The 27515-nt window shown below is 44.1% G+C and overlaps 1 protein-coding gene across 2 annotated transcripts; it reads left to right on the top strand.

The window, feature by feature from the left end:
• Positions 1 to 10295: 10295 nt before the first annotated feature.
• On the top strand, positions 10296 to 13442 carry SAT1 (spermidine/spermine N1-acetyltransferase 1). Of its 2 annotated transcripts, XM_036304994.1 has the most exons (6): positions 10297 to 10558; positions 10848 to 10899; positions 10994 to 11077; positions 12558 to 12659; positions 12751 to 12791; positions 12928 to 13442. In XM_036304994.1, the coding sequence occupies exons 1-6, from the start codon at positions 10493 to 10495 to the stop codon at positions 13096 to 13098; spliced, it is 516 nt and encodes a 171-aa protein (XP_036160887.1). In that variant the 5' UTR covers positions 10297 to 10492; the 3' UTR covers positions 13099 to 13442. The 2 variants fall into 2 exon arrangements, with proteins under 2 accessions (XP_036160889.1, XP_036160887.1); XM_036304996.1 differs by lacking the exon at positions 12558 to 12659 and having other exon boundaries at positions 10296 to 10558.
• The last annotated feature ends 14073 nt before the right edge of the window (positions 13443 to 27515 follow it).

Genomic DNA, 27515 nt, shown 5'->3' with positions numbered 1-27515 from the left:
ATTCATAGAGGTGACATTTCAGGAGGCCTACGGATGGCTGATTGCACTTTGCAGATTCCCTGCATATTTATGAGGAGTTAAATCTTTTTTTAAAAAAATATATTTTATTGATTTTTTACAGAGAGGAAGGGAGAGAGATAGAGAGTTAGAAACATCGATGAGAGAGAAACATCGATCAGCTGCCTCCTGCACATCTCCCACTGGGGATGTGCCCGCAACCCAGGTACATGCCCTTGACCGGAATCGAACCTAGGACCTTTCAGTCCGCAGGCCGATGCTCTATCCACCAAGCCAAACCAGTTTCGGCGAGGAGTTAAATCTTGGTCCATGAGCTGAATCTTCCCTTTGGACATGAAAGATGAGAAAGGGGCTGAAACCGGTTTGGCTCAGTGGATAGCGTGTCGGCCTGCGGACTGAAAGGTCCCAGGTTCGATTCCGGTCAAGGGCATGTACCTTGGTTGTGGGCACATCCCCAGTGGGAGATGTGCAGGAGGCAGCTGATCGATGTTTCTCTCTCATCGATGTTTCTATCTCTCTCCCTTCCTCTCTGTAAAAAATCAATAAAATAATATTTTTTAAAAAAAGAAAGATGAGAAAGTGAGGGCGGCCTGGAGAAGGTAGCTCATGCTGCTGAATTGGGTGGGTGACTCTGTCTCTGCCCCTCAGTTCTGATTGTTCCTGTCCTTTTTCTCCAGGTGGCTGAATCCCTTCCAACTAGAACTAGAACTGTCAGGGCCTGTAATGTTGAACTATAAATCCCTGGAGGGCAGGGACTAAGCCATATTAATTTCAGCATTCCCCGAGCACAGTGCTTGGCAGGAAACAGACCTTAATAAATATTTGTTGAATAAGAAGTAGGCTTTTACTGCCCTTCAAATGCAGACAGACTTCAAGGTGACCCCCATGATCCTGTCTTCTGGTGTTTACACCTTTGTATTACCCTTTCTGCTTGAGCGTGGGCAAGATCTGTGACTTGCCTTTAATCAGAGGAATATGCTGAAGGTGACAGGGTGTCACTCCCCGGATTATGTTACATTATGTAAAACTCTCTCTTGCTAGGCAACAAAAGCAAAAAATAGACAAATGAGACTACATCAAACTTTTTTTAAAAAATATATTTTATTGATTTTTTACAGAGAGAAAGGGAGAGAGATAGAGAGTTAGAAACATCGATGAGAGAGGAACATCGATCAGCTGCCTCCTGCACATCTCTTACTGGGGATGTGCCCGCAACCCAGGTACATGCCCTTGACCGGAATCGAACCCGGGACCTTTCAGTCCGCAGGCCGACGCTCTATCCACTGAGCCAAACCGGTTTCGGCAAACTTTTTAAAACTTTCACACACCAAAGCAAACAACCAACAGAGTGAAAAAGCAACTTACTGAATGGGAGAAAATATTTGCAATACATGTATCTGATACGAAGTCAATATCCAGAATACAAAAAGAATTACTATAGCTCAACAACAACAAAACACCTGATTTAAAAATGAGCAAAGGACTTGAGCCATAGCCGGTTTGGCTCAGTGGATAGAGCATTGGCCTGCAGACTGAAGAGTCCCCAGGTTGGATTCTGCTCAAGGGCACATGCCCAAGTTGTGGGCTTGATCCCCAGTAGGGGGCGTGCAGAGGGCAGCCGATCAATGACTCTCTTATCATTGATGTTGCTATCTCTTTCTCCCTTTCTCCCTGAAATCAATAAAAATATATTTTAAAAAATAAAATGGGCAGCCCTAGCTGGTTTCGCTCAGTGGATAGAGCGTCGGTCTGCGGACTCAAGGGTCCCGGGTTTGATTCCGGTCAAGGGCACATGCCCAGGTTGCAGGCTCGATCCCCCAGTAAGGGGCGTGCAGAGGGCAGCCAATCAATGATTCCCTCTCATCATTGATGTTTCTCTCTCTTCCTCTCTCTTCCTCTCTGAAATCAATAAAAACATTTTTTAAAAAATAAAATAAAATGGGCAAAGGATTTAAATAGACAGCTCTCCAAAGAAGACATTTAAATGGCCAATAAGCATATAGAAAGATGTTCAAAGGGGAGTGGGGTCATAAAGGGTAAAGGGAGTCAAATATATGGTAACAGAAAATGATTTGACTTTAGGTGATAGACTCACAATGCAATATGAAGATCATATATCACAGAAATGTGCACTTGAAACCTATATAATCTTATTAACCAATGTCACCCCCAATAAACTCAATAAAAAATATGTCTAATATCACTAATCATCAGAGAAATGCAAATCAAAATCACAATGAGATATCACCTCACACCTATTGGGATGACCATTACCCAAAAAATAAAAATACAAACCCAGAATATAACAAATGCTGGTGCAGATGTGGAGAAAAGGGAACCTTTGTGCACTGTTGGTATAGAGGCTCCTCAAAAAATTAAAAATAGAACTCCCATCTGATCAGCAATCCCACTTCTGAATATATATCCAAAAGAGTTGAAAACAGGATCTTGAAGAGATATTTGCACCTCTATATTCATTACACCATTATGCATAATAACCAAAAGGTGGAGGAAACCTAAATATTTACTGATGGGTGAATGGATAAAGAAATGTGGTATCGCCCAGCCATTGTGGCTCAGTTGTTGAGCATCGATCGACCTATAAAGCAGGAGGTCATGGTTCCATTACCAGTCAGGGCACATTCCCAGGTTGTAGGCTCAATCTCCAGGAGAGAGCGTGCAGGAGGCAGCTGATCAATGATTCTCATCACTGATGTTTCTATCTCTCCCCCTCTCCTTTCCTCTCTGAAATCAATAAAAAATATTTTTTAAAAAGAAATGTGGTATATACATAAATTGGAATATTATTAAGCCTTGAAAAAGGAAATTTATGCCATAGGCTATAACATGGATAAATATTGAGGACATTTTACTAAGTGAAGTAAGCCAGCAGAAAGATACTACTATATATGATTCCACTTATATGAAGCATCTAAAATACATACTCCAACTCCTAGAGACAGAATGGTGGTTACTAGGGGCTGAGGGAGGGGAAAATGGGGAATTGTTCAATGTGTACATATAGAGTTCCAGTTTTGCAAGTTCTGGAGATCTGTTACACAATAATATGCATTTAGTTAATGCTACTATCTATATACATATATAAAAAGAGGTAATATGCAAATTAGGCTGGGACACTGTAACAGTCACAACTGGCTCAGGAGGAGGGACTGGGGACGTGCACGAGCCGGAGACACAACACACAGGGCGGCCTGCCCCCAGCCCCAGTGGCCCTGCAGCACTCCAGCAGTCCCACCTCTGTGTGGGAGCTGCAGAGGAAACACCTTTTCTGACCGCTCATTGGCTAAGCTCCCTGTACGCCACTTGCAGTGTTCTTGGTAACTTGGGTAATAAGAATCCAAGAAGGTGATCTAGGGTTTTTCCACCACACTCCTGGAGGAAAAAATGAAGGTCCGCTGCTAGAGGGGCTAAGAAATGTCATATCCTGCCCTAGCCAGTTTTGCTCAGTGGATAGAGTCTCAGTCTGTGGACCACAGGGGCTGGGTTCGATTCTGATCAAGGGCATGTAACTAGGTTGCAGGCTCCTCCCTGGCCGGGGCCCAGGTCAGGTCTTATGCAGAAGGCAACCAATCGAAGTGTGCCTCTCACATTGATGTTTCTCTCCGTCTTTCCCTCTGTCTTCCACACTCTCTAAAAATCAATGGAAAATATCCTCAGGTGAGGATAAAGAAAAAAAAGAAAGAAATGTCATATCCTATGAAAGAGACATCTTGAAAATGCCTAAAGAAAATTGTCATTTTTTTTTGTGGTGAAGGGACTGGAGTCTGTGTTGATGAAAACAGTTTGGTGGCTGCGGTGGCCGGCAGTGGCAGCAGCAGCAGGGTGATGGGGGTGGCGCCTTCTCATGATCAGCCCGGTTGCCTCCCGCAGAGGGAGGCCAGACTGTGGCATACGCCTGCTCCATGGGGAAGCGGGCCTAAGCCATCAGTAAGACATCCCCTGAGGGCTCCCAGACTGTGAGAGGGAGCAGGCTAGGCTGAGGGACCCCCCTCCAGTGCACAAATTTTGTGCACTGGGCCTCTAGTACACCTATAAATGGCTAAGATGGTAACTTTTATGTTATGTGGGGTTTTTTAACACACACACAAAAAGACTATCTTGATAGCAGACTACTCTAAAGACTCTCCTTGCTGGCTTGATGAAGTAAATGGCCATGCTGGGTAATCCAAGGTGACAAGGAACTGCAGGCAGCTTCTACAAACAATGGACAGCCTCAAGCAACAGGTGGCAAGAAGCCAAGACTCTCAGTCAAGGAAATGAATTCCGCCAATGCCCACAACTTGAGCTTCCAAGTGGATTCTTCCTTGGTCACACTCCCACATGAGAATGCAGCCTGGCTGACACCTCAGGCAGAGGACCCACCTAAGCCATGCCTGGACTCCTGACCTACAGAAACCACAATAATAAATGTATGTAAGTCACTAGATTTGCATTAATTTAGGTGACAACAGATGATTAATACAAAAGAGATGTTATAAGATAACTGTTACCGGAATTAAAGGTTTGTTCACCTGAGTCCATCAAAGCCCAATCAAATGCAAACAGGAGACACTAGGCAGAGGAAAGAAGTGTGAAAAAGACATGGAGATAGTGCTGGATTCACCCCCCCCCCCTGTCCTCTCTGTGATGGGGGAAGCCACCCCAGTGAGCATCGAGCCACAGATCAATGTAGGCTCCCAGTTCCAAGCTGAAATCCCCTCCATGAGGGACCGTGCCCTGGCAGCTGCTGACCCCCACAAGGCCGACTTGGTGTGGCAGCCATGGGAGGACCTAGAGAGCAGCCGGGAGAAGCAGAGGCAAGTGGAAGACCTGCTGACAGCTGCCTGCTCCAGCATTTTCCCTGGAGCTGGCACCAACCAGGAGCTGGCCCTGCACTGTCTGCACGAGTCCAGGGGAGACATCCTGGAAACGCTGAATAAGCTGCTACTGAAGAAGCCCCTGAGGCCCCACAACCACCCACTGGCAACTTACCACTACACAGGCTCTGACCAGTGGAAGATGTCTGAGAGGAAGCTGTTCAACAAGGGCATTGCCATCTACAAGAAGGATTTCTTCCTGGTGCAGAAGCTGATCCAGACCAAGACTGTGGCCCAGTGTGTGGAGTTCTACTACACGTACAAGCAGGTGAAAATTGGCCGTAATGGGACACTCACCTTCGGGGATGTGGATACGAGTGACGATAAGTCAGTCCAGGAAGAGGTTGAAGTGGATATTAAGGCCAATGACATCCTCATCCTCGGAAGCCATGAGCCCAAGGCCCCAGGGTCTGCTGGTGGCCAGGCCTCAGAGAAGCCAAGGGAGGGGCCAGGGAAGCCACGAAGGGCACTGCCTTTTGCAGAGAAGAAAAAAACAGAGACATTTAATAAGACCCAGAATCAGGAGAACACTTTCCCTTGTAAAAAATGTGGCAGGGTGTTCTACAAGATGAAGAGCCGCAGCGCCCACATGAAGAGCCATGCAGAGCAGGAGAAGAAGGCTGCAGCTCTGAGGCAGAGGGAGAAAGAGGCCGAGGCCGCTGCCTCCCCCCACCAGACGGGAAGCACTGGAGAGAGGAGCTGAGGCCCAAGGCTCTGCCTGGAGACCCAGGACTGGCCCCTCTGCCTGGGCGCCCGGCTCTCCCTGCACCAGCCTTGTCAAAGCGCCTCAGGCGCCCAGGAACTTACAGAGGGATCGAGGAGAAATCACGTGGACTTTTCTCCGAAAAACAAATAAGACAATAAAATAAACAGCTCTTTTATTTATAACGGCCCCAGGAGCAGTGTTAAGGGCTGCAAAAAAACAAACAAACAAACAAAAAAACGCAAAGAGGAGTTTGCAGCCAAGAAGTAAAGGTTTATTAGTTAAGGAAATGGCACCAAACCTAAATTACAGGTGAGCTATTGCTAAGGCCTAGCTCCCAGTTGGCTTCTAGGGGATGGTTTATATAGAGGGGAAATCACTAGTTATGGTGTTTAAGGAAGTTAGGGTCGTGGTCTCTACTGATTGGTCGGCGCTAGGGTAGAGGGTAATTGATCAGTACATCTGGTCCTGATATCAGCCATGGCATTGCTCCGTCTGGTTTTGCCACTTTGCAGGGCCTGGAGCTGAAACATAACTGAGGCCTAGATGTTATCTCTAGTTTGACCGAAACTATCTCTGGGATCAACAGACCCGAGGCTTTGTTTCCTAAGGTTACTTGATGCTGACCAGAGCCTCACTGTCCTGCGGGCTTAATGATTAAGGGAGTGGACATGCAAGGGAGAAGGAAACAAGTGAGTTAGGTGCTGGATGAGGCCAGTTTGAATCAAAAGGAAAGAAAGGAGAAAAGGTCATATTAAAGAAATGAAGTTTCTGAGCAGTTATACAACCTGCTTTCAAATAACTATCTTGCTGTTGTGGAACCTTGAAATAAAAAGTGTTCATGGTTGCTCTAGCTGGTTTGGCTCAGTGGGTAGAGCATGGGACTGAAGGGTCCTGGGTTCAATTCTGGTCAAGGGAACATGCCTGGGTTGCAGACTCAATCCCCAATAGGGCGTGTGCAGGAGGCAGCTGATTGATTATTCTCATCATTGATGTTTCTAGCTCTCTCTCCCTTCTCCCTTCCTCTCTGAAATCAATCAAAAAAATATATAGAGATTTAAAGTGTTCATGGTAGAGACCAATGACTCTTAGGTCAACAAGACCAATCTTAAGTCATAAACATTCATAGCCTTGGAATATGTCCATGTTTTTATTTAAAAATCACTCAGCCTCTACATCTGGTTTCCAGGGGATAATCTCTGTGGATTTAGTAAAATTGCCTCCTCACATAGAGCTCTAGACAAGAAGAAAAGAGGCATTATCATATCTGTTAAACTTCAACCACAGAGTCTCTATGGTCTGTCTCTGCCATAAATTTTTGTGACCCTCAGTAAGGGCCCCATGGATTGCAATTGTAATAGCCTGGGATAGATTTAGGCCAGAAGGGTAAATAGATTCCATCTTATAAATAGACTAGAGGCCCAGTGCACGAATTCGTGCACCAGTTGGGGGGGGGGCGGGTCCCTCGGCCTGGCCTGCAGGATCGGGCTGAAATCAGCTCTCCGACATCTCCCAAGGGGTCCCGGATTGCAAGAGGGCGCAGGCCAGGCCAAGGGACCCGACCGGTGCACAATCGGGGCCAGGGAGGGATGCTGGAGGTTGGCCAGTTGGGGAGGGACTGCGGGAGGCCTCCAGGACATGTCCAGCCCATCTCGCTCAGTCCCAATCAGCCGGACCCCAGCAGCAAGCTAACCTACCTGTCAGAGCATCTGCCCCCTGGTGGTTTGTGCACATCATAGCGAGTGGTTGAGAAGCCTTAGTATATCATTAGCATATTATGCTTTGATTGGTTGAACGGACAACATTCTGCTAAGTGTCTCTGTTTCAGTCTACTGATACAGCTTTTTATTCTTTGGTTTGCAACAGGCATTCCTTTTGTGAGGGTCAGAAATGAGCAGAGCTGGGCACATCCATGGGAATTAAAGTGTGATCATCCCCATTTCTGCATATTCCCAAACAGCATTTACCACCCAGCCTCCTTATCTGGCCAAGGAGCTTCTTATCCACACTTCTGTGTTAAGTGAAATGGAGACTTTCTGATCATTTGGCTCCATTTTCTTTACAAGTGTGTGCAGTGGTGATGGTGAGTAGGGGTTGGGGGTGAGACAGTCAAAATAGGCAACAGTGGTGGTTGGGAGGATGCAGCCCATCCCAGATGTGGCTATGCAGAGCCGGAAACTCAAATGTGATCAGTCTTCCCTGGCAGGTCAGTCATTGTCCCAGACCTCCACATCTTCCCAGATATGCAGGCAGAAAGGAAAAGACTTTCTTTTCAATTACATTTATTGGGGTAACATTAGTTAATAACATTACGTAAATTTCAGGTGTGCAACTTTATAATACAACATCTCTCTACTCTATAATGTGCTCACTACCCAAAGCCTAGTCTCCAGAAAGAACCTTCTTGGCACAAATGAGAAAAGACTCTGATTGGTATGGCTTGGGTCATACTAGGGCCAGCATCAATAGGGTGTATGTGTGTATCAAGAGGGGATAATGTTTGTCATCCATTGCATCTATCTATTTATGACAATGGAAACGCCTAGTTAATTCACTTCCATGAAGAAAATTCAAATTTCTTAGGGTTCTAAGCTTCTACCAGTACACAAACACAACCACAATGAGCTTTTTAGGCATCTGTTTTCATTATGACAGACTCTTGTCATAAGGACAAAGCAAAGCATAAGAGCATGAAAAACTGGAAAAACAAAATAAATAGAAAAAATATGGTAATGCATTTTAATGAAACAATCAATTTCTAAAACACTAAGCAACCCAAATCAAAAATGGCTTGTTTTTGCTTCAACAAGGCAGCTACCATTACAGCCTAGTCATGGAGGTCTAATTTACAATTAGCAGTAATGTGTAGCAAGGTCTCCTTAGTCCTCTTGCATGTTTGACCTAAGCAGTGGAGGGAAGAGCCTATGAGTGGCCATCCATGTGTCATGGTGTCAGGAAACACAACACCTAGAGTAGCTTAGGCAACTGAGAATTGATGCCATTTTTAAAGATCATTGAGAAAGACATTACGTAAACTCCCACCGTGACTCACTACTCACGACGCATGTCATCCCCAGAAGGTTCTCGTAACTGTGAACCTACTTTTGCTTTCTTTTCTACATGTGGGATATTGCTAGCAAAGGCAGAAAATCACTTGTCGAATGTTTGGGGTGGGGATCATTTGGTGATAGTTCAGCCTCTCATTTTACAGACTGAACACACTGCAGGCCCTTGTTATGCTTTCTCTTTGACTCATCGGGAAACCCAGGCAGGGCAGCCCAAACAAGACCCTCAGGAGGGTCTGTCTGGGAAGGTGGGTTGTAAAAGAAAAACTATGTGCAAGAGGTTTGAATAATTGTCCCAGTGGGTACAATCCAGGCATAGCTATATTCTAATCCAGCTGTTCTCAAACATTTTCACATTTAAAAATTATCTCGCCCTAACTGGTTTGGCTCAGTGGATAGAGCATCGGCCTGCGGACTGAAGGGTCCCAGGTTCGATTCCGGTCAAGGGCATGTACCTTGGTTACAGGCACATACCCAGTAGGGGGTGTGCAGGAGGCAGCTGATCATCGATGTTTCTCTCTATACCTCTCCCTTCCTCTCTGTAAAAAATCAATAAAATACATTCAAAAAAATTATTGAATGCAAAAATGCTAATGTTTGAAAATTTTAGAAAACATAAGAATACACAAGCACACATTCCTTTAGTCGCCAGAGCAATATGCCACCGCATCCTGTATATTTATAATTATCTCAAAATAAAAAATAATTCAAAGGGAAAAAAGAAGCACAGAAGATGGAGCAAGTAGGGATTACAACAAGCCTCAACAGCAAGGAATTCAGAAGACAGACGTCATCAATATGCTGAAAGAAAATAACTTTCAACCTCAAATTCTATAAGCAGTGAAATAAATCCTTCAAGAATTTTAAGAAGAATTAAAGACATTTATACAAGCACAACAGAAAATTTTACAAAAGCAAACCTTCACTAAAGGAAATTATGAAGAGTGTAATTTAGGAGTGTTCCCACAAGGAATATCAAAGATTTAAAATGGAAAGAAGTATAAAAGAAAACATTCTGTTAACTCTAAAAATTACAAGTACTGTATAGGAGAAAAAAAATTACTGAGAAATCCAAATAGCTTACTTTAGGAAATTCTACAAAACACAGAATACTCAAGAACCCATTCCTTTAGTCATCTGAGTAATGACTTAATCACACATCAGGCTGCTTCTGGAAAATTCTAGGGAGATTGAAAAAGGCAAATGACGTCTTACTATTGTTATGAAACTAGTTTTGACACAGACTCCCTAAAAGGATCTTGGAGCCCAAACACTCCCCCAGACCACAGTTTCCGAACCGCTGCTCGAAACCCCATTGCCCAAGGCCAGGTTTCCTGAGTTCCCTTCCCTCACGGGTCAAGGAGGAAACAGTAAAGTCACCCTCTTCCATTTGCAAAGGTGACTGGGGACGCCTAGGCTCCAAGGTCGGGCTTCCTGAAGATTCTGAAAAATGCCGCTAGAGGGCGCCGCTAGAGAACTAGTCGCGTGCGTCATCGCCTCGCCCGCGCCTGAAGGGTTCACACGGCGCCGGAAGAGAGGACGACACCGGAAGAAGGGGGAAGAAGGTCGCAGCCTCATTGGACGAGGAGCCATCGTCTCACGACGGGGGCGGGGCTTCTTCGCGCTAAAAAGACTGCCAGCTGCGCCACACATTCGCAGTTCCCAGCGACTCTGGTCACGTCTTTCAGTTGCTCACCGAGGTTTCCCGGGTCATGGTGCCAGCCTGACTGAGAAGAGGCCGCTCCCGGGAAACGAATGAAGAACCACTTTCTCCTGTTGTTCAAGTACAGAGGCTTAGTCCGCAAGGGGAAGAAAAGCAAAAGACGAAAATGGCTAACTTCGTGATCCGCCCTGCCACCGCCGCCGACTGCAGTGACATCCTGCGCCTGATCAAGGTTAGCCTGAGGAGCCGGCTTCTCCCAGGGCGGGGGGCGAGGCGGGAGGTCGGAGGCCGCGTTCCCCGCTGAGTCTGTGACTCTGGCCGGTTCCCCTTCCACCCGCCTCCCCCAACCCCTGCCGGGCAGCGGCTCTGGATGGGACTCCCCAATGAATCACCGCCCCGCCGCGCCCTGCCCCGCCTCGCCACCTCCTCCCCCCCCCCCCCCCCCCGCCTTCCCTCTAGGCTGGCCGGGCCCTCACTCAGTTTTCTGCCTCTTTCCCTTTCTCCTATGTGCATCGCCTTAGGAACTGGCTAAATATGAATATATGGAAGAACAAGTAATCATAACTGAAAAAGGTAACGCAACAGTGGCGGGGAGGAGGAGGTGCGTCAGGTGCCTGTCACCTTCCCCGAGGCCAACACTGTCTGTCCCCACTGCCCTTTCTCGCAGATCTGCTGGAGGATGGTTTCGGAGATCATCCCTTCTACCACTGCCTAGTGGCAGAAGTATCCAAGGAGCACATCACTCCGGAAGGTAAACCGCCCTCCCCTTCCAGAAACCAGAGACCTAGTGTTCTAGAAACATAGTCTGCTGTGTAGAACTACTGACAACACAGGCTTTAAGTTACTGAGAAGTGGCCAGAAGTAATAGCCAGCCAGTGTTCAAACTAATGAGGAAATAAAGTAGATGTACTACGCTTATTAGGGCGGGTTAAAAGAGCTATTTAAGTATCAGAGTGCCGTGGAGACCGGAAGTACTTGAGCTGTTTAAAAGTAAGTATTAGCCATAACCGGTTTGGCTCAGTGGATAGAGCATCGGCCTGGGGACTGAAGGGTCCCGGGTTCGATTCCGGTCAAGGGCATGTACCTTGGTTGCAGGTACATACCCAGTGGGAGGTGTGCAGGAGGCAGCTGATCGATGTTTCTCTCTCATCGATGTTTCTGACTCTCTATCCCTCTCCCTTCCTCTCTGTAAAAAATCAATCAAATATATATTTAAAAGTAAGTATTAGTGCTGTGGAGGTCCAAAAGACTTAGGTATGTCATTTGTTGTAATTCAGTTTCATAAATGGTTCTTGTTTGACCCTATCGTAACCTCTTATTTTTGTAATGCTGTTAAATCACTTTTTTTCTTAATTTGTCCCAATCTTCAGGTTACAGTCTCTAGCTTCGCCATGTACATGGCCCTTCCGTGTACATGGATGGGCGGGGAGGTAACTAAAAGATCCTTTACACAATAAAGTAGATGATCATGATAAAATGAGGTAAGGCCCTACTATCACACGGTAGATATTAAACACGGTAGATCAGAAACTCTATTCTACTCGCTTCCTATGTTTACAAAGGACTATCAAATGGCAAGAAAGTTTAATTTGAAACCTTTGCCTCCATTTGAAATTATAGACACTCAGTAAAAGGGAGTCTTATTTTATTTATTTATTTTGCTGGTCCCTATTAACTGGTCAAAAAAAAACCAGAACTAAAAGGGGAAGTTGTTTGAGTAGGTGCTTACTTTCTACCCCCCCCCCCCCGAAGTCTGTTCCCCAAGCTAGAAGAAATGAGCAGAAAGCATAAAGGATGAAGTATTTTTTTTAAGAGATATGTGGATGTTACATAATACCTGTTTCTGAATATCTCTGCTGCTTCTGGCTTAAAAACTGGGGAGAGCAAATTGAAAATGTTTTAAATGGAAGGCAAGTTCTGAAATTAAATATTGCACTTTTGGCCTACTGTCCAGACCTTAAGGAAGCAGGGTTTCTAAACTACAAATATTTACTATTCTGAACTGCCGTGTAAGCCTTATCCCCAAGTCACCATTCCAGTATATCAGTAGGATGTGAATAATGTGTGGCTTTAGTTTAAGACTATAGCAGTTTTGCTCTGGCAAGTAATGAAAGCATTCTCGCTAATACATGCATGTATATTTTTAAAACCTATGGTAGGCTTTGGATTTTGCAACTACAACTTTTATGAGTCCATTTTGTCCATCGCTCATAACGATACTCTGATTACAGGACACAGCGTTGTTGGTTTCGCCATGTACTATTTTACCTATGACCCATGGATTGGAAAACTCTTGTATCTTGAGGACTTCTTCGTAATGAGTGATTTTAGAGGTATGGTTGAGTTCAGAAGGGTGGCTCTAAAGAGAAATTGGGGCTTGAAGTCCTTCAAGTGACGTTTTTTCAATGGTTACTTCTCTTTTAGGCTTTGGGATAGGATCAGAAATTCTGAAGAATCTAAGCCAGGTACGTTTTGGTTTTTAGTTCCTGAATTTGTAAGAGTTAACTAGATGATTTTATTTTAACGACTGAATCAAAACTGGATCCTGGAAAGCAGGTAAAATGTCACTGAGTTTGTATTTTACTCTCCCCTATACAACAGGTTGCGATGAAATGTCGCTGCAGCAGCATGCACTTCCTGGTAGCAGAATGGAATAAACCATCTATCAACTTCTACAAAAAAAGAGGTGCCTCTGATCTGTCCAGTGAGGAGGGATGGAGACTCTTCAAGATCGACAAGGAGTACTTGCTAAAAATGGCAGCGGAGGAGTGAGGAGTGCTGGTGTAGACTACAACTCCCATTGTATTTTAGAGCAAATTCTCAACTTATCTTCTTTCTATCATGTTTGTAGTGAAATAAGAGAATGAGCACCCATTCCAAAGCTTTATTACCAGTGGCGTTGTTGCATGTTTGAAATGTGGTCACTTTAAGATGGCAATGCAGTTTGGAGTCAGATTTATCCTTGAACATCTTTTGAGAACATAACGTGGTGGTGTAATCTTAATGTATATGAAAAAACTTCATTCTTGTGAGTCATTTAAATGTGTACAATGTACACACTGGTACTTAGAGTTTCTGTTTTGATTCTTTTTTAAATAAATTACCCTTTGATTTCATTGTTTGGTGTAAGCATTTTTACTAATCCTTTATTTCTTAAGACAGTTTTCCTGTTGAATATAAAATAAAAATGGCCAAGAAACATAACCTAAAACATTGTAATTGTTTAAACAACTCTGGAAAGAAGCCAGTTGAAATCCAAGGTTTTATAAGTAGCAATACCTATAAGATAACATTATATTGCTGACACTGTATATTTCACCTGCAGAATTTTCCAGAGCTTAGGAACTCCATAAATAAGCCTATATGTTACACAAGGAAGAGTCAGAAGTGGGATTCAGAAATGCTGGGGGAAAAACATCTTGCCGAAAACAGTCTCATCCTACATAAAATACTGCTCAAAAGGAAAATTGGATCACGTTGCTAATCAGGCAGGAACAAAAAATCCCATATTTGTACAGGACATTTGCAAATAGGCTGGAGTTGGACGCGGGTGCTAAGAAGGGAAATTAGCATCCCATTTGGAGGGCAGTTCCTTAAAACAAGTGCTTAAAACCACCAGGGTGAATGAGAAAAATATTCCCCAGGACTAAGAATGAAGTTCAGAAGAGGCATGGGGAAGCGACTATTTTAGAACTTTTATTACTCATTACACTGATCTAAATTCCTAAAGCCACTCATTACCACAATAAGGAAAATGGTAGTTGATAAGAACAGTTGTACTGATTGCCAAGATTAATGATTTCCAAAAGAAGTTGACAGATAACTGAAAAACAGATCCTCTGCTTCTGCTTTCTGTGTTGTCTAGGACAGCGGTCGCCAACTGGGGGTCCAGGAGGTCTGAGAGGTTGGTGACCGCTGGTCTAGGAAATAAATACTGGGCTCCTCCGAAGGGGGATTTTGCCTTGAATCCCTTCGTCTCAGTGTTTGTTATGGCCCCTAAATTAGAGGGCAGCCATATAAACAAGTGTGATCCTGTATTGAATTAATACAGGGGAGATCTTACTGGCTGCTCAGCATTCTCCCAAAACAGGCCTACAGAGTCCACTCACAACCAAGGTTCTGCTAGGTGGCAAGTAACCACAGGCAAGACGCTAACAAAAAGGGTTATCAGCGGTTCTCAACCTGTGGGTCGAGACCCCTTTGGCGGTCAAAGGCCCCTTTCACAGGGGTCGCCTAAGACCATCCTGCATATCAGATATTTACATTACGATTCATAACTAGCAACATTACAGTTATGAAGTAGCAACGAAAATAATTTTATGGTTGGGTCACAACATGAGGAACTGTATTTAAAGGGCCAGAGGTTGAGAACCACTGGGTTAACTGAACACAAGGAGCCTGTGGGGAAAGAAAACATTTTGAAAATTGTGTTTTGGAAAGTGGGCCTCTTGGAGGAAAACAACTACATGCTGACTGTGGTTAAATATGTGAATAAATTAGATTAACCAAGCAACTTACAATAACAGCCCTTTGTTTTCTCATTCTTAGAGCTTAACCCTAAGGGCCTAGTGTTGTCAGCATGAAAGCTTTTATGAAGTTTTTGTGTCCATTTTAAATAAGTCCCTTAAGTTTAATATTGGAAGCTGAAACACCCCAGCACCAGCTCACTATATGCTCATCTCAATCACAAAGACACCTCTTTAAAAACTGAACCATGAAACAAATCTGTAAAGCCTGAAATCACTGGGCAAGTAAGAAAACATGTTCTGGGGAAATGATATGAAAGGAAATATTAAACAATCATAAGCCTGGAAATGGAGAAAAGTCCATGTAAGCAACACCTCTGTAAAGATAACTAAAATTACTATTTTACTACAATATTATCCCTGACAGTCATTTGGGAATAGTATTTCAGGCCTAAGGCTATTTTGGGGTTTTCTCTGGTGTCTGTCTATTTTTTTTTAATAACTATTATGTGCTAAGTTTATTCTATCCCTTAAAAAACTTACAAAATCAGGGGTGATGGGGGAGTAGATGAAAGAAGGGGAAGGGAATAGCCAAAGAACATATATGCATAACTCATAGACACAACAGTGTGGTGATGGCTGGACGGGGGGTGGGGCTGGGTGCAGGTGGGCAAAGGGGGGTAGGTGGGAGGAGTGGAGGGGGGAGGGGGAGATTAAGACATCTGTGTCAACAATAAAAATAAAGTAAAAACAATAAAGCTGGCAGCCCTAGCCAGTTTGGCTCAGTGGCTAGAGCGATGGCCTATGGACCAAAGGGCACTTGGTTGCAGGCTCTGCCCCGGCCCAGGCCCTGGTCAGGGCTCATGCAGGAAGCAACCAATCAATGTGTTTCTCTCACATTGAAGTTTCTCTCTGTCTTTCCCTCTCTCTTCCACTTTCTCTAAAAATCATGGAAAAATATACTCGGGTGAGGATTAAAAAAATAAATAGAAAAATAAAGCTGGCAAATAAAAAAAACATATAAAATCAAAAATTTTTATACAGTTCCCCACATATCCATGGAGAATGCTTCCAAGACCCTCTAGTGCAGTGGTTCTCAACCTGTGGGTCGCGACCCTTTAATACAGTTCCTCATGTTGTGGTGACCCCCAACCATAAAATTATTTTCGTTGCTACTTCATAACTGTAATTTTGCTACTGTTAATGAATCATAATGCAAATATCTGATATGCAAGATGTATTTAGGCGACCCCTGTGAAAGGGTTGTTCGACCCCCAAAGGGGTCGCGACCCACAGGTTGAGAACCGCTGCTATAATGGATGCCTAAAACCACAGATAATACCAGGCCCTAAATATCCTATGTTTTTCCTACACATATATACCCATGATAAAGTTTAATTTCTAAATTAGGCACAGTAAGAGATTAACAACAATCCTATATAATAAAAGCCTAATATGCTAAGTGTCCAACCATCTGTTTGACCATCCCACCAGTCACTATGATGCGCACTGACCATCAGGGGGCAGACGCTCTGATCGGTAAGTTAGCTTGCTGCTGGGGACTGGGCAAGAAGAGCCAGACATGCCCTGGAGCCCTCCCTTGGTCCCTCCCTGGCCTGGATCATGCACCAGTGGAATCCCTTGGCCTAGCCCGCGCCCTCTCACAATCCGGGACCCCTCGGGGGATGTCAGAGAGCCGGTTTCGGCCCAATCCCCGCATGCCAGGCCGAGGGACCCCCACCGGTGCACGGATGTGCACTGGGCCTCTAGTAACTAATAATAAAATAAAACAATTATAATAATATACTGTAATAAAAGTTATATGAATGTGACCTCAGTTTCTGTCTCTCTCTCAAAATTTCTTACTGCACTGTACTCACCTTCCCCCTTAACGCAGGCACTTTATGGCCTCTATTTGGCACATCTGAATTGCCAGCATCTCTACTCTTACACTTTGGGGCCATTCTTTAGTGAAATGGGAAGTAGCTGGGTTTGTCTGCAAATAGGCTTGTGACATCCTACTACAGATCTGACTAAAGTCCATAGTAGAGCTACAGTCTGACATTGTCCCAGCCATAGCCCAAGATCATCAACTGCTTAGATTTCATAGGACAGCCTTTCCAGGGGAAGAAAGTGGAGTCTTTTTCACAGAAATGCAGAAGCAACAACTCAGAAGAAACCTAATGATTTATGAATGACGTAATGCCCTGTACCCTATCCTGTGAGTTCCCAGCAGGGCCTAGATCAGTGGTTCTCAACCTGTGGGTCGCGACCCCTTTGGCGGTCGAACGACCCTTTCACAGGGGTCGCCTAAGACCATCCTGCATATCAGATATTTACATTACGATTCATAACAGTAGCAACATTACAGTTATGAAGTAATAACGAAAATAATTTTATGGTTGGGTCACAACATGAGGAACTGTATTTAAAGGGCCAGAAGGTTGAGAACCACTGGCTTAGATGGATAGCACTTATCACTGCTCCTTGAGGCAAGTGGCTGCTCAATAGCAACTGATGGAGCTGGTCATGCCATGGGAAACCATCTATCATTCTCCTGACTGTGGCAGGCCTGGCCTCCTGTCCAGTCTGCAGGTGACCATGTCTGCTCCTAGGAGTCTATCTGTTTGCTTGACTGGCCTCATCTTTGTTTTCCTGCTTCATCATCTCTTCCTGTGGATTGTCAGCTCAGGGTGACTTGTGCTTCATTCTCATCCCTTTGTGCTGCAAGCCTGAGCTACAAGGCAGTTATCCACAGCTCAGACTGACAGGCCTATATACCCTTACTGAACCCGCCCCTGTCATCATTGCCTTTGTTGCCCCACTTATCAAAGGCCACCAAGTGCTCTTCTTCAGAATATTCTCCCAGCATCCTCTTCCCCCATCACCTCTTTCTTTCTTGGGGCTCACATTAGCCCAGAAAAGTATTGTAGTAGCTTGCAGATGGTTATCAACATAACAGTTGATAATAAATAAGAGCTAACAATAAGTACTCAACAGGAACCAGTTATTATACTTAGCCCTTTCTATATATTATTTTCTCATCTCGTTCTCACAAACATCCTATAAGTAGGTACTATTTTTAGCTTTTTATTTTATTTTTAAAATATATTTTTATTGATTTCAGAGAGGAAGGGAGAAGGAGAGAGAGAGAAACATCAATGATGAGAGAGAATCACTGATGGCTGCCTCCTGCACACCCCACACTGGGGATCAAGCCCCGAAGCCCAGGCACGTGCCCTGAGTGGGAATCAAACCATGACCTCCTGGTTCATAGGTCAACGCTCAACCACTTAGTCACACCGGTGGGGCTAGCTTCTTTTTATAATGAGAAACTAAACCTCAGAGAAGTGAAGTTGTCTAAGGGCACACAACTAGGCCTAGGAATCAAATTCCAAACCAAGTTTCTCAAAACCCTGGGCGCTCACTGCCATGTTTTCAAAAAATTTCATATTCTCTATAAGAATGATTAAATTTGGTATTCTTTTGGATTATACTCTCAAGAGTATAAGCATCTTCTGGATCAACAAAATCAGTAGTTCTCAGTACTGGTTGCACATTAGAATCACCTAGAAAGCTTTTATGAAATACTAAGGTGCCTAAAACCGCAGACAATACTAAGGTCCCACACTAGAGTCTCCTAATTTAATCACATTTTAATGGGTATTCCAAAGTGAGGCCAGGGTTGTGAGTCTCTGATATAGATAATCATAGATAATCATCTTGTAACCGAATCCTAGTCATAATTATGGGTACAACCATGCTGTTTGCCTTAGCACCACGTCATTCATAGTGAGCTCTTGCCAAGCAAAGACAAACTGAAGTTTAATTTCAGAGAAATCACATTGCATGAAGGAGAACTGTCTGGAAAGTTCTTAAAGAAAAATGGTGGCAGAATTGTGTGGTCCAACTGTGTACAGCACTGAAACCCAAAACCCCAGCCGTCAATACCATGTTCCCTTGTAAACAGCAACTTCATCTTAGCAAAACATCCTCCCTCTCATTAAATCAGTGTTGTTTATTTGAATTTTATGAGTTTTGTAGTTTTGTTTGTATTTGATTTATAAATATATACTGGTTTTAGAGTTATATAGGAATTATCCTATATAATAAAAGGTAAACATGCAAATTGACCATCCCTTTGCTACGCCCACCAGCCAATCAGGGTGAATATACAAATTAACCCAACAAAGATGGTGGGTTAATTTGCATACACAGGCACTGGGTGGAGAGCAGAAGTGGGAGAGATGGAAGCTTGGGGGGACGTGGCTCCCTCGGTCACTCCCAGTGTGGGGAGAACCAGGAATTCTGGGAATAGTAGTTCTGATGGCAGATGGATCTCCTAGAGCAGCGGTTCTCAACCTGTGGGTCATGACCCCTTTGGGGGTCGAACGACCCTTTCACAGGGGTTGCCTAAGACCACTGGAAAACACATATATAATTACATATTGTTTTTGTGATTAATCACTATGCTTTAATTATGTTCAATTTGTAACAATGAAATTGGGGGTCACCACAACATGAGGAACTGTATTAAAGGGTCATGGCATGAGGAAGGTTGAGAACCACTGCACTAGAGCAAAGTGAGCCTGGAGCAAGTTACTGTTGTGGTGGGGGATTGAGGGAAAGCAAAGGTGAGAGACATAAGTCAGAGCGTCTAGGAAAAATTAAAGGGAAGATATCCTAAAACTTCCAGGAAATCTTCACCAATGAAGCAAAGAAAAAAAAATGCCTCTATTATTCTTTGAGCAACAAACCAAACTGGGTTGGGGGTCTCAGACAATTCATTCATATGATTGCAAAGACAGACAGAAACTCCCGGATTGGAGAGGGCTCCCCTGAGGGCTCCCAGATTGAAGAGGGTGCAGGTTGGGCTGAGGGAGCCCCCCCATCCCCCATGCACAAATCTTCGTGCACCAGGCCCCTAGTATAGTTATAACATTTTATAGAGTTATATAAAATGTTCACATCTAGTTGTATGTCTGTAGTAAGTAATATAAGAATTATAGCCCGGCCAGCGTGGCTCAGTCGTTGAGCGTCAACCCATGAACCAGGAGATCACAGTTCGATTCCTGGTCAGGGCATGTGCCCAGATTGTGGGCTCAGTCCCCACTGTGGGACGTGCAGGAGGCAGCTGGTTGGTGATTCTCTCTCATCATTAATGTGTATGTCTCTTTCTCTCCCTCTCCCTTACTCTCTGAAATCAATAAAAATATATTTTAAAAAATTAATTCCAATCACCACTGGGGGTCTGAAAGTTATTTCTTTTAAAAGGGGTCCATGTCACTCAAGTTATTGCCGTGACCATAATGCAAATATTGCCTGCTTCTGTTTGGTTACAAAATAAAAGCCAAAGGTGTCAGAAATAAGACTTTACCAATTGGGCCCCAACTGGTTAAAATTCAGATTTGATTTTTTAGCAAGAATATTTCATACATGATTTTTGTCCCCATCAAGAGGCGTATAATGTCTGGATGTCTCTTTTTGTAATGCTAACAGCTGTTAAAATGAACACCTAGGTCGTCTGATTCATTAGGAGTTCCAAAATGGTGATATTATATTTTTATCATTTCTTCTTCTTTAGCTAAAATACTTCTATAAAGAGAACTTTCTCCCATCTTGTATTTTGTTACCATGAGTACAGTTTACCTAGCAAAGGCAGGATCAATGCTGGATTCTTCCCTTGTATTTACTAACTTTCAAAAGAATAACTTGGCTTTTCCAGCATCTTCCAATTAGGCTCACCCCTCCTCCAAGTATCGTTTATATTAACTCAGGGACTTTAAACATTTCCTGTGTCTTATTTCATTGTCATTATATTTCTTTTTTGTTGCTAATCCTCGACTGAGGATATTTTTTCCATTGATTTTTAGAGAGTGGAAGGGAGAGAAGATGTGGGGGAGAGAGAAAAGAACATCAATGTGAGAGAGACACATTAATGGGCTGCCTCCTGAACATGCCCCAACTGGGGCTGGGGATCAAATCTGGAACCCAGATACTGCAACCCAGGTATGTGTCCTTGACCAGGAATCCCTTTGGTGAACAAGCCAATGCTCTAACCCAGTGGTTCTCAACCTTCCTAATGCCGCGACCCTTTAATACAGTTCCTCATGTTGTGGAGACCCCCAACCATAAAATTATTTTCATTGCTACTTCATAACTGTAATTTTGCTACTATTATGAATTGTAATGTAAATATATGATATGCAGGATGTATTTTCATTGTTACAAATTGAACATAATTAAAGCATAGTGATTAATCACAAAAACAATATGTAATTATATATGTGTTTTCTGATGGTCTTAGGCGACCCCTGTGAAAGGGTCGTTCGACCCCCAAAGGGGTTGAGACCCACAGGTTGAGAACCGCTGCTCTAACCATTAAGCACACCGGCTAGGGCTGTCATTGTACTTCTCATTGGAGCTCAGGATGCCCATATTGCCCAGTAAGATCTCCTTCAAGAGGCCTCAGAATCCTTTAGACACGACCCCAGAAGCCTTTGGTAGCTCCCTCACTTTTAAGATGCCCCAGGTTCATCTGGTATGTTCCTCACTCAAGACCTGACATCAATGTTTAGGTAATTCTGAGCTTCAGAGGCTCCCAGAAAAGCAACATTTATTGGGAACAAATGATGTTCACAGTTCTCTGCTTTGATAATGACACAGGCACAGCAGGGAGAGCCTTTTAAGTGGGGACTGAGTGGGGGGGAACGTTCCCTTCCAGCAAAGCTTAGAGAGGCTTCCATCAGCTGTGGGCCTCCTGATTTACATTCCTCTCTTTCTCCAGTGAATCAATAACAACAACAAAAGTAGTTTCAAAACAGCTAAACCCACAATGACAATGATCCTTAATTGCAGAGAGACAAGGTCCAGAGGCAGTTTGGGTCTGAAGGAAAGAAAACTCCACTTGAAGTCAAAGGAAACTGAGTGACAACCTGGCTCTTTTTCATTTATGGGAATAAAAATAAACTTTGATGGGACTAAAATTAAACTACCTCAGAGTTGCTATGAGGATTAAATTAAATTATAAATATCGATGTGCAGGATGTACATTATGTATTAATAGATTCTACATGAGCCCAGCCAGCATGGCTCAGTGGTTGAGCCTGGACCTATGAACCAGGAGGTCACATTTGATTCCCAGTCAGGGCACATTCCTGGGTTGTGGGCTTGATCCCCAGTGTGGGGTATGCAGGAGGCAGCCGATCAGTGATTCTCTCTCATCATTGATGTTTCTATCTTTCCCTCTCCCTTCCTCTCTGAAATCAATAAAAATATATTTTAAAAAAATAATCCTTTCTTTATAGACCATATATTTTAGTTATGTTTACCCAATTGCCTCTCTTTGTTCTACCTGGTACAGTAAGGTTTAGGTTTTGCCACTTGTTTGAGCCTTCATTTCCTTATAAGGGCTTCCTTGTGATGTTAAACTTACATTGAATAAATGTGTATGCTTTTCTTCTGTTATTCTGCTTGCTGTTAATTAAATTCTCAGGCCCAGCCAAATGCCTGATCACCATCCAAATGCCTGTCAGCCAAAACCCCCAAGAGAATAAAGATAAAATAAAGTTTCACCTTCTGCACGTATGCCAGTGATGTGCTTAAACCAGGAGAAGGTGGGGGTGGGGGAAGCATAGATTTGTAGAATTTGCTGGTTAACATGGTATAAATACTTCCACCAAGGCTGATTTCAACTCAAGCTACCAATAGTTTTAACAACTGGCTTGCAAACTTCCCCCATATTTAACAATAGGCTCTCCGGAGCTGGAAGGAGCCGGCTTCAGCCACCACCGATTCAGGCCCATTTTGCAATAAGGAAACAGGCTTAGAGAAGTTGAGCAACTTGGATTCCTTGCAGGGGCTGGCAACCAGGTCTGTGTGTCCGCAAACATAGGCATTCTCTCCACACACCTGCCCTTTTTCTAAGCAGTTGCTCCGCAGTATTTGACCTCGGACTGACTTATTTATTTATCCTTTGCCATAACGGCATGCACATAAATATTGACTCTTGCCTGTCCACATCTTGGGATCAGGGACTCAGTGTCCCATAATCTTTACACCCTGAGGGCCTTGTTCCATGCTGGACACACAGTGCGCACTTATTCATTAAATAAACGGACTATGACTCGGGTGGTGAACCCACTACCGTCTGCAGATGGTGTATTGTAGAATTGTACACCTGAAACCTGTTTAAATTCAGTAAAAAGAGGAAATTAAAAAAAAAGGAATAATCAGCTCCCATTTTATGGGGAAACAGAGATAGAATCGACTCTAATGTCATTCTTTATTTGTAACAGGCAGCCATTTTTTTGTGTGTGTTTTTTTGTTGTTGTTAATCCTCACTAGAGGGTATTTTTCCCCCACTGATTTTGAGAGAGAGTGAAAGGGAGGGAGAGAGAGGGAAGGAGTGAGAGAGAAAGAAAAAGAAAAATCCTTGTGAGAGAGACACATTGATTGATCACTTCCCACACATACCCCAACTGGGACCGGGGATTAAACCTGCAACCAAGGTACATGCCCTTAACCAGGAATCGAACCCATGACCCTTTGGTGTGCGAACTGATGCCCTAATCACTGAGCACACTGACCAGGGCCCAGGCATCCATTTTGAGTCGCAATTTAATTGGAAACAAACAAAAAGTGGATAATTATAAAGCACTTTCTATACTCCTTGAGTTAAACATGGCTTATGTCCTTTAATCCTTAAAACAAAGCCATCCCTTTTGTGCATGCGAAAGCTAGGTTGTAGGGACGAAGCATCTTATTCTGTTATACAACCAGAGGCAAGGGGGCTGAGATTTGAAACGGACAGCGGGACTCCACACACACCTCATGAATCACAACTCTGTCTAATTTAACCAGACATAGTGGCCATGAGTCATTACTACTGGTAGTGCTGACTGTTTCTTTGTCACCTGAACGAGGTCTTGGCTGTGCTCAGGTTTGGTTTGGAGGAACTAGGGGCATGTGAGCCTCCTGTTGCCTGCTCCCTGCCTCACTTCTCAGCCCGCTCTGTGAGAAAACTCAACTTCTCCACAGGAGACCACCTTCCAGGAAGGCCCGTGGTTTGGAAACCATGTCCCTTTACTTTCTCTTCCTCAAGTTATATTGAGTTCTGTTACTAGAAACAAAACTTTGCTCTCCTAAGTTTTCCACATGGACCTCCAAGGAGTTGAAAAACAAAAATCATTTTCCAGTTTTTCTGGCTTCAAGCCTCATTCCAGGACATGATCCAACACTGATCACCATCCAAATGCCTGTCAGCCAGCCGGTTGCTGTGTACTCTGGCATACAGTTCTGAGGCCGTCTTGTGCAATGTCGTTAAAGCATTATGTTATAATTATAGCCCAGCCTTGTTTCCTGCCCATCTCCCAGATGCTTATCCACCAGCAGGGTTAACTGACAATCGCTCTAAACAAGCCTGGACAAAAGAAATAATAGCGGAACCTTGAGGAACTTCTGAAAGAATATACAGCTAATGCTCCAGAATGTTCAGCCACTTCAATATTCTCTTATAGGCCAGTCAAAAATAGCAGGCAGCATTTCTACCTCTCCTATTCTGCCTTTGACCTCTCTTTGTGATCTCTTGCCCAGAACAGTCACTCAACTCCTCTGTATCTTAAAACACGTGGCCATAAAACATGGGAATAAAACATGAAACACTGGGGGAAATTCCTACAAGCCCTCAGTCCCGGATCCCAACATCTCCCCACCTCTCAGAGGAGTGAAGGAGAGCAGAGTTTGCAACCCCAGAATATGCCTCTTTGTGATGCTGATTTTTTTTTCAGGCGGTTATATTTTCGTGTTGTTTTTTCTTAATCCTCACCCAAGGATATTTTTCCATTGATTTTTAGAGAGAGGGGGAGGGGGAGAGACAGAGAAAGAGAAACATCAGTGTGAGAGAGACACATCGATTGGTTGCCTCCTGCACATGCCCTGATCAAGGCCTGGGCTGGGGAGGAGCCTGCAACCAAGGTACATGCCCTTGATCAGAATCAAACACAGGACCCTTCAGTCTGCAAGCTGACGCTCTATCCACTGAGCCAAACCAGTTAGGGCTGGTGGTTATGTTTTTAAAATATTTTTATTGATTTCAGAGAGGAAGGGAGAGGGAGAGAGAGAAACATCAATGATGAGAGAGAATCATTGATCGGCTGTCTCCTGCACACCCCACACTGGGGATCAAGCCCACAATCCGGACATGTGCCCTGACTGGGAATCCAACCATGATCTCCTGGTTCATAGGTCAACGCTCAACCACTGAGCCACCATGGCCTGGCTCAGCTGGTGAATTTTAAGAAATAAATACTAAGGAAGAACCTTCGACCTTCTCCCTTACCCCCAACTGCCTAAAAAAACTAAGATCAGGACCTGCTCCAGGAAGGGAGCTAGCATTTATATATATAAAAGCCAAGCGACCAGAATGATAGAACGACCACAACAACCAGTCATTATGATGCGCACCGTGGTGGCCAACCAGCACAATAGGGGCCCCTATTGGCTCCACCCAGCCGCCCCACCCCCCCCCCACCCCCCCCGCTCCCAACCGGCCCGGCCCCTGATTAGCCCCCCTGCCCCCCACTGCCGGCCCGGCCCGATTGGCCCCCACCGGGGCGGACCAGCCAGACCCTACCTGTGCACCACCCGCTTCTGCTTCTAGTTACAGATAAAGATAGTTTAATATGAACTAGGTGTGATAGGGTGGAACCTAACAAGGCTCCTTTGATCAAAGTCCTCTGATGCCCCATTGTTAAAGCCGGCCCAGCAAACATTTATTTCCCAAACGTTTGCTTTTCTATCTCCATGTGAATTGCTGTCCTCCCCTTTGAACTCCCAAACCACAACTCCTCCAACTATTTTTTTTAACATAAGTGTTTTTTGTTGTTGTTGTTGTTAATATATTTTTATTTGATTTCGGAGAAGAAGGGGAGAGAGAGAGAGAGAGAGAGAGAGAGAGACATTAATGATGAGAGAGAATCATTGATTGGCTGCCTCCTGTATGCCCCCTACTGGGGATCGAGTCTGCAACCCAGGCATGTGCCCTTGACCAGAATGGAACCAGTGACCCTTCAGTCTGCAGGCCGACACTCTATCCACTGAGTCAAACCGGCTAGGGCCCAACTTCTTCTTAGCTCAAGATGGCATATAAGTGCCTAATTTGTTCTCAGGCCGCATGTTCTTTTTTTTGAGCTTTTATTTTTTAAAAAATATGTTTTTATTGATTTCAGAGAGGAAGGGAGAGGGAGAGAGAGACAGAAACATCAATGATGAGAGCGAATCACTGAACGACTGGCCTCCTGCACATCCGTCCCCTGTTGGGGATCGAGCCCGCAACCTGGGCATGTGCCCTGACCTGAATTGAACCGTGACCTCCTGGTTCATCCAAAGATGCTCAACCACTGAGGATGCTGGCTGGACAGGCCCCATGTTCTTAAGGAATTAAATTCAGTTATTTTCTCCTGTTAATGTGTCTTATGGCGTCTAAATTATTCGACCAGCCAGAAGAACTAAGAAGAGAAAGGGGAAATTTTCTTCTCCACTACAGGAGGAAAGGGGTTGTGCCATGGTCAGGGACACCCAAGGTCCCAGACACTGTGGTCTCGGGCCAGACCAGATGGAACTCAAGAGGAATGTTCCCACCGAAATTCAGGGAAGTGGTGAGGAGAAAGCTCCTGAGGGAAGAATAGGTGGTGGTGTACGCAGTTTTCATTCCTGCCAGTGACTTAAGAGGTTTCCCAGAAGGTTCTAATGAACCTCCAGCTGAAACTAGCTATACAAGTTTGGCAACCCAGGTGATTGTGTTCTGATTTTTCCGGGTGTATTGTCCTAGGCTTGAATTTCATTAAGTTTATTATTCTTTCTAACTCCAACTCAATGGGAAAAAGCGAAGTGTACATTTTAAAACCTAGGTATTTCCTGGTAATGATTTGTACGAAAGTATCTTCCTGAGATTTGGATCAAGAAAGGAAGTGAAAATTGACAGTTGACATTTACGAGTGAGAAGACAAAAACAGAGCATTTTTTTAAAAAAGAGCAGTGCTTTTCTTCCAATGAAATAGACACAACCTTTTAGTTCAAATGTTAATTATTTCAGACTTCGCTCTTAAAACAAACCCTTAAGTATCAAATGTTCCAACCCCTGAGGGACAAATTCAGAAAAGTTTCTGTTTCTGTCTAGTCTACTTCATCAAGGCCTGAAGCACCATATGATCTTCCTGCAACAATAACCACTGAATAATAATCACTCTGTCGTCAAAGGAACCACTGAGAAGATTGGGCTTTGAGGAAACTGGAAAAGATGTAGGATCCTGCCTGGTGGCCTCTATCCCAGAGTCCTTAGAATAACCTCGTGATGTGATGTGTGATAAGTCACTCTCTATGGTCATTTATATAAGCCTCTGCCTCAAGCATATAGGAGGAGCAACCTAGTTTAAGGCTTTCAAACTGGGAAACATTTGCCACTTGAGACATAGGAGAATTCTCCAGGGGACTTAGTTTTAGGAACTTGCTTTCTGAGCTTCAAATTCCTTATATACTCCTTTTGGAAATAATCTGGCTCTAGCCGGTTTGGTTCAGTGGATAGAGCGTTGGCCTGCGGACTGAAGGGTCCTAGGCTCAATTCCAGTCAAGGGCAGATGCATGCCCGGGTTGTGGGCTCGATCCCCAGTAGGGGGCGTGCAGGAGGCAGCCAATTGGTAATTCTCTCTCATCATTGATGTTTCT

The sequence above is a fragment of the Myotis myotis genome, unplaced genomic scaffold (assembly GCF_014108235.1).
Source record: "Myotis myotis isolate mMyoMyo1 unplaced genomic scaffold, mMyoMyo1.p scaffold_m19_p_4, whole genome shotgun sequence".
NCBI lineage: Eukaryota > Metazoa > Chordata > Mammalia > Chiroptera > Vespertilionidae > Myotis > Myotis myotis.
The sequence above is the reverse complement of the archived record's forward strand: the minus strand, read 5'-3'. Positions and strand labels throughout refer to the sequence as shown.